We start from the raw sequence: 17,199 nt of genomic DNA, 5'->3' as shown, positions 1-17,199 counted from the left end.
CATGTACTTGGATTCCTTTCTCTCTCCTAATTAGGGGAGTTTTCTGTTATTATTTCATTAAAAGGGCCTTCTTTTTTTTATTTTTTAAACTTTTATTTAATGCATATAAATTTCCAAAGTACGACTTATGGATTACAATGGCTTCCCCCCCAATACCGTCCCTCCCACCCACAACCCTCCCCTTTCCCACTCCCTCTCCCCTTCCATTCACATCAAGATTCATTTTTGATTATCTTAATATACAGAAGATCAGCTTAGTATACATCAAGTATGGATTTCAACAGTTTGCTCCCACACAGAAACATAAAGTGAAAAATAATAGATGATTTTTTTTTAAATGATGATGAAATCAGATCAGACCTATTGTCATGTTTAATCCCAGTGAGAGTCAAGTTGGGAATTGATAATTTCTTTTTTTTTTTTTTTTTTTTTTTACAGAGGATCAGTTTACTATGCAATAAGTAAGGATTTCAACAGTTTGCACTAAAAGGGCCTTCTAATTCTGTCTTTCCACACCTTCATGAACTCCTAGAACCCGTATTTCGGATCGTTTGGTAGTATCCTGTAGATTCCCAACAGTGGTTTTTAGTTTACTATTTTCCTCTTCTTATTCTTGGTTTGACTATATAATTACTTGTGCTTTATCTTCTAGGTCAGATATTCTTTCTTCTGTACCACCCATTCTTTTGTTGAGGCTTGCCACTCCATTTTTTACTTGTTCTATTGAATTCTTCATTTTATTTTGAATTCTCTTTAAGATCTCAATCTCATGGGAGAAATTTTCTCTCATATCATGTACAGAATTTAGTAGTTCATGCATTTGCTTCTGATTACTTCTGTGTAATCTTATGATCCATGTTTTCAATTTCATTTCTGGCATTTCTTCAATCTCTTCATCTTTACAATCTAGTATTGAAGTGTTTTGTTCTTTTGCGGGTGTCATGTTGTCTTTCTTATTCTTGTTTCTTGAACTGGTGAGATTTTTATTCAGCATTTGTAGAGATACTCATTGGTTTATTCTTTTTTTTTTTTCTGCTGTGGCAGCTTTTATCTGTGTAATATGCCTCTGTAGATATGTGGAGTGATTTCAGTGAATATTTAGAGGCATGTGGTGGATGTGGCCAGGGAGCTCTGTTCAGTTCTTCAGGATGAAAGGCATATCTGAGGTGACACACCCAGGTTTGGCTTGGTAAATCAATCTCTCTCTCTCCCTCTCTCTCTCTCTCTCTCTCTCTCTCTTTATTTAATGATTTATTCTTCTCAGCTGAGCTCTTCTCAAAAAACAGGGCCTGAGCCCTAGCCCCAGTGGGTGTAATATTCATTTGCTCTGTCTCAAGGAGCACACAAAGGATTTGTTTGGTCTTCAGTGTAAGCTCAAATTCTCCGGCAATGCTCCTTACTAGGTAACTAGAAAACCCTGAGCATGTGGAGTTTCCCACAGTGACTGCCCAAAGTCCTCCCACCCAGCCTCAGTGTTTTTTTTTTTTCCACAGTTCTGACACACAAGCCTCCCACAGTCATGAGCACTCAGCTCCCTGTTAGTTCTACCCACCAGAGTCAGGAGTTTCCACTTGGCTGATTGCTGGGCGCAAGTGCAAGTGGTATGGGCTGCCACAGTCAGGTCTCACCTCTCTCTCCCACGTGGGTGTGGAAGCTCTCAGCTGCTCGAGTCCTGAGCCATGGACATCCGCACCCTCCATGTAGGTCTACTGTGTCCCTCTAACTTGCATAGAATTTCCTTTGCCATTTTCTCCCTAACTCTTTCCTGAGAGTGCACTCTCTTTTTTTAAGCTAACATCTCTTAGACCAGAGCAGTAGTCTCCCTCCCTACTCCGCCATCTTGGAACTTCCAGTAAAATGTTTTTTAAAAAGCTGTTAGATGAAAGAAATGAACAAATTTTACCAGTTGTCCCCAGATTTCTGTAGCTCTTCTCTTTGTGTGTCTCTTTGTGCGTATGCATTGTTTTATGGGTTAGATTTCTTAGGAAGGTTTAAGATTTGAATAGCATTCTTATTCTTGTATTGGCTAGGGTATCTAGGGCATGTTGAAACTCTGGGGTTTGATTTCTAAAATGGAGCTAATTGGACTTAACTCACACAGTTGTAAAGCTTGAGTAATTCCAGCGAAGTGCTTGTCTAGCACAGTTCCTGGCACAAAGTGAGCTGTGTTAGCCATTACTCACAGGCAGAATTATGCTAGTAGGCGGTGTCAGGATTTCAGCTGATTATGACTGCTAGCTGATACCCAGCTGCCTATTTTGCAATACATATTTGTAGAACTAGTCATAGGTCTGTGTTAATGAGAGCTGTTAAACTTCCTCCCCACCACCACTGGAGGGCACCTTTCTCCATTCTGTAAATTAGATGATTCTTTAGACTTAAGACCCTGGCTCCAATTCTTTTCCCCTACCTTGAGAGTGCTTCGGCCCCAGGATTCCTTTTGGATACTGTTAAACTTATATTATAGGAGGCCTCTTCTTTTTTTAAAATTTTTTTGACAGGCAGAGTTAGACAGTGAGAGAGAGAGAGAGACAGAGAGAAAGGTCTTCCTTTTTCTGTTGGTTCACCCCACAAATGGCCACTACGGTTGGTGCGCTGTGGCTGGTGCGCTGCGCTGATTCAAAGCCAGGAGCCAGGTGCTTCCTCCTGGTCTCCCATGCGGATGCAGGGCCCAAGGACCGCCTCTTCTTGGTTATCCTCCTCACACTCACATAATGGAAGGATGTTTGAACCTTAGCACATGCATTTGTCAGTAAAAGGGGTGGCCCTTGAGAATGTAGGGTGTATAATTGGCTTTGAATCTTCAGTCTAAGGGTAGTGGTCCATGGGATACACACTTATTATTTCTTATGCTGAGGCCTCCTCCTGGATACACATATTTCAAGTAAATTCAGTTAATAGACTAAACCAGTGATGTAGCCTCTCCAACATCTCTATTTTAAGTCAAAGACAAAAGAGAAGATGTGGTGTGGGGAAAGAGAAAGAAAGAGACCGAAAAAGGGCTGAAATCCAAACTTTGATATTGTCATTATATTAAACAGATATCGAATTGTAATACTAGAGCTGGACTCCTTGCAGCCCATTTTTAGGTTCTGAAATGCAGCATGCTCTGACCCATGATCTCAAGTAAGATGATAACAGTACAAACTCTTAGCAACAAATATGTGCTAAGGTCTTTCCTGCCAATGGAAGGAAGACTTCGCTTGTCAAGGATGAGCCAAAGTCTCCATGTTTAGCAGATGAAAGTAACCCAGATATCTGATTCTATAATTTGAACAGCATCTTGTTTCAGGACTACACATTCTGATACTGGAAGAAAAGTAGGGGCAATGTAGGAATGCTTTTGATATTGTCAGAATCCAAATGAAGATTGAAATTAAAACACCACTAGTGAGTTTTCCAAAAGTGTTTGGTTTAATTCAAAGTGGTTAACCACTGTTTTTTCTGAAACTGTATTATTAGCCTTCTAGTGGAAATTAACCATCCCTGTAGTAAAGTGAGATCCACCCTGCCTGGATGAGAAGCCAGTAAATGATGACTAATTGATTCTAACCACAAGCTTTTCTAAATGACGACAGGTCTTGAATCTAGGAGTAGGAAGAAGTAAGATCTGACTGCTGGAGTAGGAATAGGCAAATTATAGCCCACAGGCTGCATCTAGCTTTGCTGCCATTGTTTGGTATATCCTGCCAGCTAAGGCTGTTTTACATTTTTAAATGGCTAAAAAAAAAAAGGAATAATACCTTATGACATAAGATTTATATCAATTTAAAACTTTAGTGTCCATAAAGAAAGTTATATTGGAACATTCATTCAATTAAGTTTTTTCTTTTTTTTTTTTTCCGGATTTATTTGAAAGGCAGAGTTACAGAAAGAGTGAGAGACAGAGAGATTCTTTATCCCCTGGTTCTTTTCCCAAATGACTGCAATGGATTGGGCTGGTTAAGCCTGAAGCCAGGATTCTGAAATTTTATCTAGGTCTCTACATGGGTGATAGGAGATAAAGCACTTAGGCCATCACCTGCTGCCTTCCCAGACACATTAGCAGGAAGCTTGATCGGAAATGGAGTCTCCAGGTTTTAAACTGGTGCTCATATGGGATGTTAGTATTGCAGGTGGCAACTTAACCCTCTGTGCCACAATGCTGGTCTCCATTTAAGTATTTTCTTTTTTTTTCTTTGTAATTGATTTATTTGGGTATATGTTAGTATACATTAAAACATGCGTATTAAAGGTATATAGGAAGCAGCCGCATAGGAAACCAAAGAGTGAAGAGACAACAAACAGAGTGGAAGAAAATATTTGCACACTATGCATCTGATAGAAGATTAATACCCAGACAAAAGACAAATATCATAAATATCATATAATTTTCCTGATCTGTGGCTACTAATAGGGAACAAAAAATATAATGTACAATTATTTATATTGCAATCTATATAAAATTATACTTGTGCATAAACTGTTGAGAATAAATGACTTAGTCTTAATGAACTTTATTATTTTATAATCACACACGAAAATTTAGATGTTACATTGTCATCACTCATATTTCATTGAAAGAAATTATGAATGACTAATTGACAAAAAAGCTGTATATGGGTGAAATGGTCATTTATACATTCAATTATTGTTTGTAGCTGTTGTCTATATTTTTTTGTTGTTTTTGCTTTTTTTTTAACTTTTATTTTATGAATATAAATTTCCAAAGTACAGAATATGGATTACAATGGCTTCCCCCCCATAACGTCCCTCCCACCCGCAACCCTCCCCTTTCCCACTCCCTCTCCCCTTCCATTCACATCAAGATTCGTTTTTGTTTCTCTTTATACACAGAAGATCAGTTTAGCATACATTAAGTAAAGATTTCAACAGTTTGCTCCCACACAGAAACATAAAGTGAAAAATACTGTTTGAGTACTAGTTATAGCATTAAATCTCAATGTACAGCACACTAAGGACAAAGATCCTACATGAGGAGTAAGTGCACAGTGACTCCTGTTGTTGACTTAACAAATTGACACTCTTGTTTATGGCATCAGTAATCACCCTAGGCTCTTGTCATGAGCTGCCAAGGCTATGGAAGCCCCCTGAGTTCACTGACTCTGATCATATTTAGACAAGGCCATGGTCAAAGTGGAAGTTCTCTCCTCCCTTCAGAGAAAGGTACCTCCTTCTTAAATGACCCATTCTTTCCACTGGGATCTCACTCACGGAGATCTTTCATTTAGGGTTTTTTTTTTCCCCCAGAGTGTCTTGGCTTTCCATGCCTGAAATACTCTCATGGGCATTTCAGCCAGATCCGCATGCCTTAAGGGCTGATTATGAGGCCAGAGTGCTGTTAAGACATTTGCCATTCTATGGGTCTGCTGTGTATCTCACTTCCCATGTTGGACCATTCTCTCCCTTTTTGATTCTATCAGCTAGTATTTGCAGACACTATTCTTGTTTATATGATCCCTTTGGTTCTTAGTCCTATCATTATGATCAATTGTGAACAGAAATTGATCACTGGGACTAGTGAGATGGCATTGGTACATGCCACCTTGATGGGATTGAATTAGAATCCCCTGGTATGTTTCTAACTCTACCGTTTGAGGCAAGTCAGCTTGAGCATGTCCCGAATTGCACATCTCTTCCCTCTCTTATTCCCACTCTTACATTTACAGCGATCACTTTTCAGTTAATTTTCAGCACTTGAGAAGAATTGTGTATTGATTACAGTATTCAACAAAAGTATTAAGTAGAACAAACAAAAAAATACTAAGAGGGATAACATATCAAGTTGCTCATCAACAGTCAGGGTGAGGGCTGATCAAGTCACCGTTTCTCATAGTGTTCATTTCACTTTAACAGGTTTCCTTTTTGGTGCTCAGTTAGTTGTCACCTATCAAGGAGAACAAGTGGTATTTGTCCTTTGGGATTGGTTTATTTCACTCAACATGATGTTTTCCAAATTCCTAACAGGGATCACTTTTCAGTTAAAATTTAAACACCTAAGAACAATTGTGTGTTAATTACAGAGTTCAACCAATGGTACTAGAACAAAAAAAATACTAAAATGGATAAAGTATTACATTGTACATCAACCGTCAGGACAAGAGCTGATCTAAGTATTTTCTATGGCTGATTTCTCACTACCTTTGGCAGTTACTATGGTGCTTTTGTCACTTTCTGCTGCTGTGCACATCCCTGTACCGTGACTAAATTTTTTTTTTATTGCTAGTATATATCTATGAAGTCAAAACAAGAAGGGGATCGTGAACTTCAAATGTCATATTTTAGGCACAGTGGTAGATTATTTTGTTATTGAATTATATGTCAAAACATTCTGTTTGTTATGTGATGACACCAAAGCTGTGCTGAAAGAATACAATATACATTAACATTACTGGCTAGGGTTTTATTACAGTGTTCTCAAATTACAGGAAAGCAATGGTCAAATTAGAAAATTTAAAATTATCACTGTGAAATTTCTTCACAAAAATGTATTGAAGTGAGGCTGAAAGCACAATATGTTTTGGGTAGCTGACTTGTTAACCAAGTAAGGAAATCTTGTTTATTGGTGATGGATTACTTAAACCATGGTTAATTGAAGCAACTGAAGGAACATGTGCAGAGAAAATAAACTTGTTTAAAACTGTTAGCCTTTTGGGGAAAATAATTGGTCAAAGAGTTGAAGACATTGAAAGTTACATCAATAGTCAATTAAAAAGCAGGCTGAAGAATTTCAATGGTTTTTTTTTCTTGATGTGCCAACAGGTGTTGCTTATATTGATCAGTTTTTTTTTCATTTCAGAAGTAAGTGCCAAGTTTATAGTGTCAGAGAATTACATCTATAAATAGTGTATGTATAATAATTATGAAGGAACTATTTTTAAAAAGTTGATAAAAAATTAATCAGAAAACCTGAGATGGAATCTGCTAAGGTGTAGCTAATAGTGGTACAAATATGTGTGAAACAGGAAGAACTTGCTGGACAAATTTACAAATCTTGTGAAAATGTACACTATGGTATTTTCATTAGCAGGTGCTTTGCAGAAAATATTTGAGTCTACCAAGTGTTACTAAACCAGCAGCATCAACAGTGAACTTTCATTTGCTCTTTTGGACTTAGCCACTATCAGTTCTGTGAATTTTTTTGGGTCAGAAATAGAAGCTGAATCTTCTCTTGTCTGACCACACAGGAGTTTGACAGCTTAGCAGTGGTAAAGTTTTATTGTGATTTTTGAGCTTAGGGCAAAAGTGACATTTTTTTCTGAATAAGAATAACCAGCCTCAACCAATATAGAACACTGAATGGCTTTGAAAATTAACTTTTGAGAAAGACTTCATAACATTTTTAAATGATATTCAAGCTGAAGTTACAAGGTGAAGCAACAAATGAAAATCTTGCACTGTGGTAAAGTCATCTTTGATGACAGCTAGTATTTGAATCACAACTAACAGAAACAGTTCCCATGCTTCCTAATGTTAAAAGAAGTGAATTCTCCATTCACATACAACTTGCCAAGGCTATGTTTTCTAAGATACAATTACAGTTTCAACAGCACTTTTGGATCTCAATTCAAATACAAGGAAGATTTCCATATGTAAAAATACATTTAACTATGCAATTCAGGAGCTTTCATTTACCTTCAATTGGAGGTGATTAAGATGATGACATACTAAAAAGCAAATACCAAAAAAGGAATCCAATAGAAATCTATGAATACTTTCAAATGGTAAATGTTTTCAACTAAACAAATAAGCTTTTGGGTTGTTGTCCATATTTGGTATTACCTGTGTGAAAAGACACTTTCAAAGATGAAATATATAACTGATCAGCATTTGTTAATGAACACTTGTAATAGATTTTGTTAAGGAAAACTATCTTTGAACCTCACTTAAGCAAATTGTTACTTCCAAATAAAAATTATTTTTTATTGTTAGTGGACCTATATTGGAAAAAAATACTCAAAATTTTTTTTATATTTTGAATTTTACCCGTAAGTTTTGGAAATTTATTTATTGCTTGGTATATAAATACCTACATGGTATCTTTGATTTTTTTCCTTGTGGACTTGCAGAACCTAAAATATTTTGACCCTTTACCTGAAAAGTTTGCCAACTCTAGAGGAATATTCTTAGAATATGGAATTGAGTGGTAAGTACATTGCAGAAATATATGATAAATACTTATATTCTTGTAGGCACTCAATTTCAGCCTGAGGCTTGAAGTTTTCTACATGTTTTAAATTCTTATGGTAGACTCTTTCTCCCGAATATCTGTGAACAACTGTGTAATTTAATTATAACTATTAAATACATAAATTTTAAAAGTTCAGTTGCAGATTAGGTTTTTTCCTAAGAAGACTGTTTATACAGAGTGAGTCATTGTGGGATATGGGAACAGTGAAGGTATGTATTGATTGTTTTATCACAAAAATGTGGAATTTCAAGTAAATACTTACTGTTTAATCTGTGGGGCTAGTAAGGTGATTTCCCCATATTGTTATCAGGGTACCATAAAAAATATTTTTCCCCTTTATTTAGTTTTCCTTATATACTTGTTAGCTGGAATGAGTCATTAGATTGTTAAATCTTTGAGGTAAGTATCTAAGTCCTGTATGCCTTGTTGACTCTTGGTCTGATATATAGCAAGACATTCTCATAGATCTCTGATATCAGTGGCTGTCTGAAAGTTGAGCATTAGATAAGAAATATTTGCATAATGAAAACAAGGCTCACTCCTCTTACTGTTAGACATTTCAAAGAAGTAATGAGAGTTGCCCAACATGGCATTATCAGTCTTTCCCAGTTGAATGGTTGCCCAATGATCATTCAATTGCCCTGAATGATTACTTCAGGGTTTGCACTCTTAACTGTTTTCTATAAACTTGTTGCCTTGTAGTATCCATTGGAAAGACTGATATTCATTTAACACACAGTGGTGTGGCCATACGAATTACTTTTGCTGTGATTGATCAGTGCCTGTGCCTCAAAAGTTAGTGAGTATTTAGGTTATAAGCCTGGCCATTGGCAAATAAAAATGTTTGTATGTCCTAATTATGTTTAATTAAGAAAGGAAGATAGCATAGGGATGGGGAACATTTTTTAGAACTTAAAAGCGCTGTTTTTTCTCCTTTACCAGAGTGGCATATAGATGATCTACTTGGTTCAGTTTTTATAAGTAAAACAATATTCTTTCGTGACTGGTTGTGTCCCAGTAGACTTCAGTCATGCAATGAAGATTTCATAAATGTTCAGCTTATCTATTTGCTAAATACTGCAATCAGCACATCTTTGTACTGGCCACGTTTATGATTGGTATGCACCAGCTCTTGTGATGGATATAAACATTTTGAATAAAAGTTGCACCATACCTTGATGATACTGAGAAATAAGGGCTAAAAAGGTAATAAATATGGTTTAGTGGTGAAAAATAGATTATTCAAATGGCTAATGGTGTAGTTCTAGTATTTGTGTATGCAAGAGGTTGAGATGGGTGTTCTTCATTGGCAGGTGTTTTTCCTCTGGTTTCTTCCATGTAGTGCCCTCTTCCACCACTGCTCCAGGCATTATTATGTCTGGCTGGTGAAAGCGTAAGGAGAGATGGGGGAGACTAAACCTCCTTTTAGAAAGTCTTAGCCTGGACATGGCACACAGAATTTCTGCCCGTATTTTATTGGCTAAAATTCAGTCACATGGCAATACCTCACTGAAAGGAATTTTGGAAAATACAGACTATTGTGATCCTGGAAAAAGAGTAAATATTTGCTGTTTTTTTTTTTTTTCACGATTTTCCTTTCTCTCTCACTATCTCCCTGTATCTCCCTCTCTTTTCTTCCTCTTCCTCTCTCTCTCCCTTCTTTATCCTTCTTCCGGTTGTTTTTTTTTTTTTTTTGGTACATAATTTTAGATTTTAGATTTTAGACTTTCAATGATATTCCCAGAATACCCTTCTCTTTGCCTCTCCTTTTGTTAACATCAACATAACCATAAAAAACAATTTTCAATTGTTTTGGCATAATGCTATTAAAAACATTTTTTATTTGAGAGTCAGAAAGGGAGGGAGTGGGAAGGAAGGGATATACCCCCTATCTACTGGTACACAATGGCTGGGGCTGGGCACAGACCAGAGCTGGAAACCAGGAACTTAATCTAGGATCCAGGTCTCCCTTGGGGATGGCAAGAACCTCATTACTTGAGTTATCACCATTGCCCCTTAGGGTCTGCCTTGACAGGAAGCTGGAGGTAGGAGCCAAAACTGGGAATCAGTGAAACCCAGCTACTCAAATATGTATGTGGGCATAACTGCTAGGCTAAATACCCATTCCTAGCACAGTGCTATTAACTGTACTGTAGAGATTACTCAGGGTTTACCAGTTTTCCTCATAATGCCATTTTTTCTGTTCCAGGATCCAATCCATTTAGTTGTCGTGCTTCTTTAGTCACCTCAACCTGTAACAGTTCCCATCTTTCTCTGCCTTTATGATTTGTTATTTTTTAAAACTCTGTTTTTTTAAAAAGATTTATTTTATTTATTTGAAAAGCAGAGTTGCAGAGAGAGAAGGAAAGACAGAGAGAGAGAGAGAGAGAGAGAGAGAGAGAGGTTTTCCATCCACTGGTTACCCCCCAAATGGCTGCAACAGGAGGACTGAGGGACTGGGACAGGCCAAAGCCAGGAGCTAGTAGCTTCCTCCAGGTCTCCCACATGGGTGCAGGGGCCCAGACACTTGGACCACCTCTGCTGCCCTCCCAGGCAGATTAGGAGGGAGCTGGATTAGAAGTGGAGCAGTTTGGACTTGAACTGGCACCCACATGAGATGCTGGCAGCATAGCCCACTGTGCCACAACACCAGCCCCTAAAATTCTGTTTTTAATGGACACATGGAAATCATACATATTTATGGGTTATAGTGTGGCATTTCAACACATTGATGCAGTGATCAGACTAGAATAACTGGCAAATCTGTCATCTTATGCATTTATCATTTCTTTGTATTGGGAACATTCAAAATCCTCTCTACTATGTTTTTTTAAAAATATTCAATTATTGTTAACTATAGATACTCTACTGTGCTGTAGAATATTAGAAGTTATTCCTCCTATTCGGCCATACCCCTGTACCTGTTAACCATCCTTCTTCCATCACCCCTCCCTTAGACTTTACTCAAACACAGTCTGACTACTCTGTGCTTTACTTCTATAAGATCAACTTGTTAGCTCCTACATTTAAGTGAGAACATACACCATTTGTCTTTCTGTACCTGGATTATTTCACTTAACGTGATGTTCATCAGTTTCATCTGTGTGGTCACAAATGACAGAATTTCATTCATTTTTATGACGATGGTATTCTGTGTATGTACATTGTATATTTCTTCATCCATTTGTTCATCAGTGGACTCCTAGGTTGATTCTGTTTCTTTGCTAATGTGCACAGTGCTGCAATAAACATGTGATTGCAGAAGTCTCTTTGATATATTGATTTCATTTCCTTTGCCTATATACCCAGTAGTGGGATTGCTAAATCATATGACAGTTCTATTTCTAGTTATTTGTTTTTAAAGATTTTTTATTTGAAAGGCAGAGTTAGAGAGAGAGAGAGAGAGAGAGAGAGAGAGAGAGAGTGTGTGTGTTGGGGGGGGGGGTTGTACCATCAGCTAGTTCACTCCCCAAATGGCCACAGTGGCTGGGTTGGGCCAGGCTGAAGCCAGGAGCCAGGAGCCTTAGCCAGGTCTCCTACATGGGTGCAGGGGGCCAAGCACTTGGGCCATCCTCCTCTGCTATCCCAGACACACTAGCAGGGAGCCAGATTGAAAGTGGAGCAGCTGGGACTTAAACAGGGACACCCACATGCGATGCTAAGGTGCTGTGGGTGGCAGCCTAACCTGCTATGCCACAGTGCCGCCGATATTCCTAGTTTTTGAGGAACTTTAATACTGTTTCCATAATGGTTGTACTAATTTATGTTGCTACCAATAGCATTGAGTGTTCCCCTTTCTTTACATCCTGACCAGCTTTTTCTATTTTCTGTCTTTCTGGTAATAACCATTCAAATGATATTTCATAGTCATTTTGATTTGCATTCCCTCATAATTGTTGGTCCTTTGCATATCTTCATTTGATAAATGTCCATTCAGGTCATGTGCCCATTAAAAATATTTTTATTTTATTTGAAGAGAGACCAAATAACTGACAGATCCATTTTCCATCTGCTGATTCACTCCCAAATGTCTCCAACAGCCAGGGCTGGGCCAGCTGAAGCTAGGAATGAGAAACTCAGTTTATGGGGCTGGCGCTGTGGTGTAGCGGATGAAGCTGCCGCCTGCAGTGCCAGCATACCATATGGGCAACTGGTTCGTGTCCCGGCTGCTCCACTTCTGATCCAGCTCTCTGCTATGGCCTGGAAAAGCAGTGGAAGATGGCCCCTGCAACCGTGTGGGAGACCCAGAAGAAGCTCCTGGCTCCTGGCTTTGGATTGGTACAGCTCTGGCCATTGTGGCCAACTGCGGAGTGAACCAGCAGATGGAAGACCTTTCTCTCTCTGTCTCTCCTTCTCTATGTAGCTTTTTCAAGTAAATGAATAAATCTTTTAAAAAAAACAACCCAAATGCCCATCAACAGTAGACTGGTTAAAGAAATTATGGGACATGTACTCTATAGAATACTATACAGCAGTCAAAAACAACGAAACCCGGTTATTTGCAACAAGATAGAGGAATTTGGAAAACATCATGCTGAGTGAATTGAGCCAGTCCCAAAGGGACAAATATCATATGTTCTCCCTGATCGGCGACTACTAACTGAGCACCAAAGGGGAAACTTGTTGAAATGAAATGGACACTATGAGAAACAGTGACTTGATCAGCTCTTGTCCTGACGGTTGATGTACAATGTAATACTTTATCCATTTTAGTATTTTTTTTTGTTCTAGTACCATTGGTTGAACTCTGTAATTAACACACAATTATTCTTAGGTGTTCAAATTTTAACTGAAAAGTGATCCCTGTTAGGAATTTGGAAAACATTATGCTGAGTGAAATAAGCCAATCCCAAAGGACAAATACCACTTGTTCTCCTTGATAGGTGACAACTAACTGAGCACCAAAAAGGAAACCTGTTAAAGTGAAATGAACCCTATGAGAAACAGTGACTTGATCAGCCCTCACCCTGACTGTTGATGAGCAACTTGATATGTTATCCCTCTTAGTATTTTTTGTTTGTTTGTTCTACTTAATACTTTTGGTTGAATACTGTAATCAATACACAATTCTTCTCAAGTGCTGAAAATTAACTGAAAAGTGATCGCTGTAAATGTAAGAGTGGGAATAAGAGAGGGAAGAGATGTGCAATTCGGGACATGCTCAAGCTGACTTACCTCAAACGGTAGAGTTAGAAACATACCAGGGGATTCTAATTCAATCCCATCAAGGTGGCATGTACCAATGCCATCTCACTAGTCCCAGTGATCAATTTCTGTTCACAATTGATCATAATGATAGGACTAAGAACCAAAGGGATCACATAAGCAAAAATAGTGTCTGCAAATACTAGCTGATAGAATCAAAAAGGGAGAGAATGGTCCAACATGGGAAGTGAGATACACAGCAGACCCATAGAATGGCAGATGTCCTAAACAGCACTCTGGCCTCATAATCAGCCCTTAAGGCATGCGGATCTGGCTGAAAAGCCCATGAGAGTATTTCAGGCATGGAAAGCCAAGACACTCTGGGGGAAAAAAAAAACCCTAAATGAAAGATCTCCGTGAGTGAGATCCCAGTGGAAAGAACGGGTCATTTAAGAAGGAGGTACCTTTCTCTGAAGGGAGGAGAGAACTTCCACTTTGACCATGGCCTTGTCTAAATATGATCAGAGTCAGTGAACTCAGGGGGCTTCCATAGCCTTGGCAGCTCATGACAAGAGCCTAGGGTGATTACTGATGCCATAAACAAGAGTGTCAATTTGTTAAGTCAACAACAGGAGTCACTGTGCACTTACTCCTCATGTAGGATCTTTGTCCTTAGTGTGCTGTACATTGAGATTTAATGCTATAACTAGTACTCAAACAGTATTTTTCACTTTATGTTTCTGTGTGGGAGCAAACTGTTGAAATCTTTACTTAATGTATGCTAAACTGATCTTCTGTGTATAAAGAGAAACAAAAACGAATCTTGATGTGAATGGAAGGGGAGAGGGAGTGGGAAAGGGGAGGGTTGTGGGTGGGAGGGATGTTATTGGGGGGGAAGCCATTGTAATCCATAAGCTGTACTTTGAAAATTTATATTCATTAAATAAAAGTTTGAAAGCAAAAAAAAAAAAAAAGAAAAAAGAAAAAAAAGAAAGGAAAAATAAAACAGGAAGAATGCTAAAAAAAAAAAAAAAACACACCTCAATTCAGGTATTCCAAGTGGGTTATAGAGACCCAACTACTTAAGCCATGTCCCAAGTGGTGACAGGGACCCAACTACTTACTGTATACCCTGCCTCCCAGGGTTTACATTAGCAGAAGCTGAAATCGTTATGTAATCTTGCACCTGGGCATTCTGAATTCAGATGTGGGCATCCAAAGTGGCATCTTAACAGCAAAGCCGAATAGCTGCCCAGAATACTGTTTTCCCACAGACCCTTTGAAGTACCCTTACATGTCAAAGTCCTCCTGTGGCAAACAGAACTCTGCCAGACAGCTCTGCAGAAGGTGAGAGAGCAAAGTTTTTGTTTGGACTCTGCTATTGACTTGTTCTGCTACCTTGGGAACTTACTCCGCACCTTGGGAAAAACACTTATCTTCTACCAGTCTTTGTTTTCTTCTCTGCAAAGATCAAAAGGACATTGTTGAGCTGTAGCATTGTTTAATTCAGTGTTTCAGTGAGCGCTAATGGCAGTTTGGTTGATGATTTGCTTGTGTTGCCGTTTGAATAAATGCTAATCACAGTCCTCAGGTAATGCTGTTGACAGAGGGCTGCATTTTCACATTTCCAAGAAAGAAGAACAGTAAAACATAAAACTGTGTTTAATTCACTCTAAAGATTTGTGTGGTTCTGTTGTCATAAGTGGTCATACTATGTTCATTGACTCTAAAAAACCACTATATTTCATTTTGTCTTCTAATTGGGGGTGGGAGGGAAAGAGAGAGAGAGAGCGCGCACGAGAGATGGAGATGCAAGATCTTCCATCTGCTGGTTCACTCCACAAATGCCTGCAACAGGTCATGCTGAACTGGGCCAAAACAAGGAGCCCAGATCTTTTTTTGGTTTGTTTTTAAAGCTTATTTATTTATTTCACAGCTAGAGTTACAGATATATATATAGAGAGACAGAAACGCCTTCCATCCAATAGTTCACCCCCAAATGGCCACAACAGCTGGAGCTGCGCTGATCCGAAGCTAGGAGCCAGATGCCTCTTCCTGGTCTCCCATGCAGGTGCAGGGGCCCAAGCACTTGGGCCAACCTCCACTGCTTTCTCGGGCCACAGCAGAGAGCTGGACTGGAAGAGGAGCAACCGGGATTAGAACCCGGTGCCCATATGGGATGCCAGCGCCACAGGTGGAGGATTAACCTAGTGTGTCATGGCACTGGCCCCAGAGCCCAGATCTTAATTTGGACCTCCCACGTGGTTGGCAGGGACCCAAGATTTTGAGTCATTATCTGCTGCCTTCCAGGGTGCACGTTAGCAGGAAGCTGGTCAGAAGCAGAGCGTGGTCATGAATCCAATCTCTAATATAGGATGTAGGCATGGCAAGAGGTATTTTAGCCACGATGCCAAATGCCTGCCCCAAGGCTGCTGATTTTATTATTTTTAAAAGATTTATTTATTTACTTTGAAGGAGTTAGAGGGTGCCACAGACATCTTCCATCCAGTGGTTAACTCCCTAGATGGCTGCAACAGCTAATGCTGGGCCAGACTGAAGCCAGGAGCCAGGAACTTCGTTAGGTCTCCCATGAGGGTGGCAGGGGCCCAAACACTTGGGCCATCTTCTGCTGCTTTTCCCAGGCCATTAGCAGGAAGCTGGGTTGGAAATGCAGCAGCCAGGACAGGAACCTGCTCCCATAAAGGATATTGGCATCACAGCTGGCAGTTTTATCAGCTAATGCCACAACACAGGCCCCAAGACTGTTCATTTAAAACACAGAGCTGTTAAAACATAGAAAACTATGCCTATTAGATTTGATGAAGTCTGGTAAGAGAACGAGGTCAACTCTCCATTGCTTGGGTTTAGGTTAGCCTACAGCTTTGTTTGAGCCCAGGCTGCCTGATTCACATCTGCATTCTGACTCCATGGTCTGCTCTGGAGCTGCTTATAGACAAGCAACAAATACGGAGTAGAAAGTAACTGACCAAGTGTGCCTACCCAGTGGAGCTGTTGGGAGTTGAAGGCTCAGCTCACAATTACAATTTCAGTGAAGACCTGCCTTCTCTTACCTTCTCAGGCACAGTCATACTCGTATCTGTATGCTCACAAGTTTTTGTCTGTGCTATCATAACACTCAGCAAATTTGTAGTAATTTTCTGGTTTCTCTTATTCATATTATGAGTTACTCCAAGATCTCTTAATGTTGTACAGCACAGTAGACAGCCAGGAATATATTAGGTAACATATTTATTGAAAGAACAAAGGTGGATAGGAAGAAAAGAAGACAGATGATTGTTTTGTGTCTTAGAGTAGCAGTTTTTAGGTTACTCAGGCCATCAGTCATCACCAAGAAAGATGATGCAAAATTAATTTTATGTGAAGGTTTAACTTTCAGGTAACAAGATTATTCCATATATCATTAGGAAAATTAGTCACATTATTTAGAGTCAAGACTGCTTTGAGTGCAGATAAGATTTTACTAGACCAATCATCCATCATCAGCAAACCAATATTATGGAAGAATCTTAGGATAAAAGGTACTTTGCACCAACACTAAACTGGTTCTGTGATTTTAGGCAGTTTCTGCAGCTCTCTGTGTTCAGTTTCCAAATCTGCAAAATGGGCGTTATATCCTGATGGGATTTCTGTAACAATGACATCACATAATGTTTGTAAAACATTTAGCACAGTGCCTGGAATATAGTGAGAGGAAGAAATAAATGTTGGCTCATATTATTATCATTATCTCTGTATGTGTCATTACTGAGCAAAAAGTTAGGGACCAAAGGAAGTATTTTATTGGTCTTTCATTTGGCAATTCTTCCAAGGGTTTTTTTGAAACCAAGATATAATTTAAGAGA

At 38.9% G+C, this 17,199-nt stretch overlaps 2 protein-coding genes across 4 annotated transcripts in view; both read left to right on the top strand.

Annotated features, from left to right (window-relative positions):
- C10H18orf54 (chromosome 10 C18orf54 homolog) overlaps positions 1-8,092 on the top strand; it is a 48,107-nt gene extending 40,015 nt beyond the window's left edge. Inside the window, exon 7 of the mRNA XM_070050172.1 lies at positions 8,070-8,092. Within this exon, the coding sequence (XP_069906273.1) occupies positions 8,070-8,076 (7 nt within the window). The 3' untranslated portion in view covers positions 8,077-8,092. The remainder of the gene's footprint in view (positions 1-8,069) is intronic.
- The window catches only part of LOC115333218 (legumin J-like), a 68,750-nt gene that overhangs the window by 31,151 nt on the left and 20,400 nt on the right, over positions 1-17,199 (top strand). The window contains exon 1 of one of the 3 annotated variants that reach the window (XM_051851095.2): positions 8,073-8,146. The exons of 1 other annotated variant lie outside the window; for it this stretch is intronic. The gene's annotated coding sequence lies outside the window, so the exon portion shown is untranslated. One more of the 3 variants, XM_051851094.2, reaches the window with a different exon arrangement.

This window comes from Oryctolagus cuniculus, chromosome 10, assembly GCF_964237555.1.
Source record: "Oryctolagus cuniculus chromosome 10, mOryCun1.1, whole genome shotgun sequence".
Classification (NCBI taxonomy): domain Eukaryota; kingdom Metazoa; phylum Chordata; class Mammalia; order Lagomorpha; family Leporidae; genus Oryctolagus; species Oryctolagus cuniculus.
The sequence above is the reverse complement of the archived record's forward strand: the minus strand, read 5'-3'. Positions and strand labels throughout refer to the sequence as shown.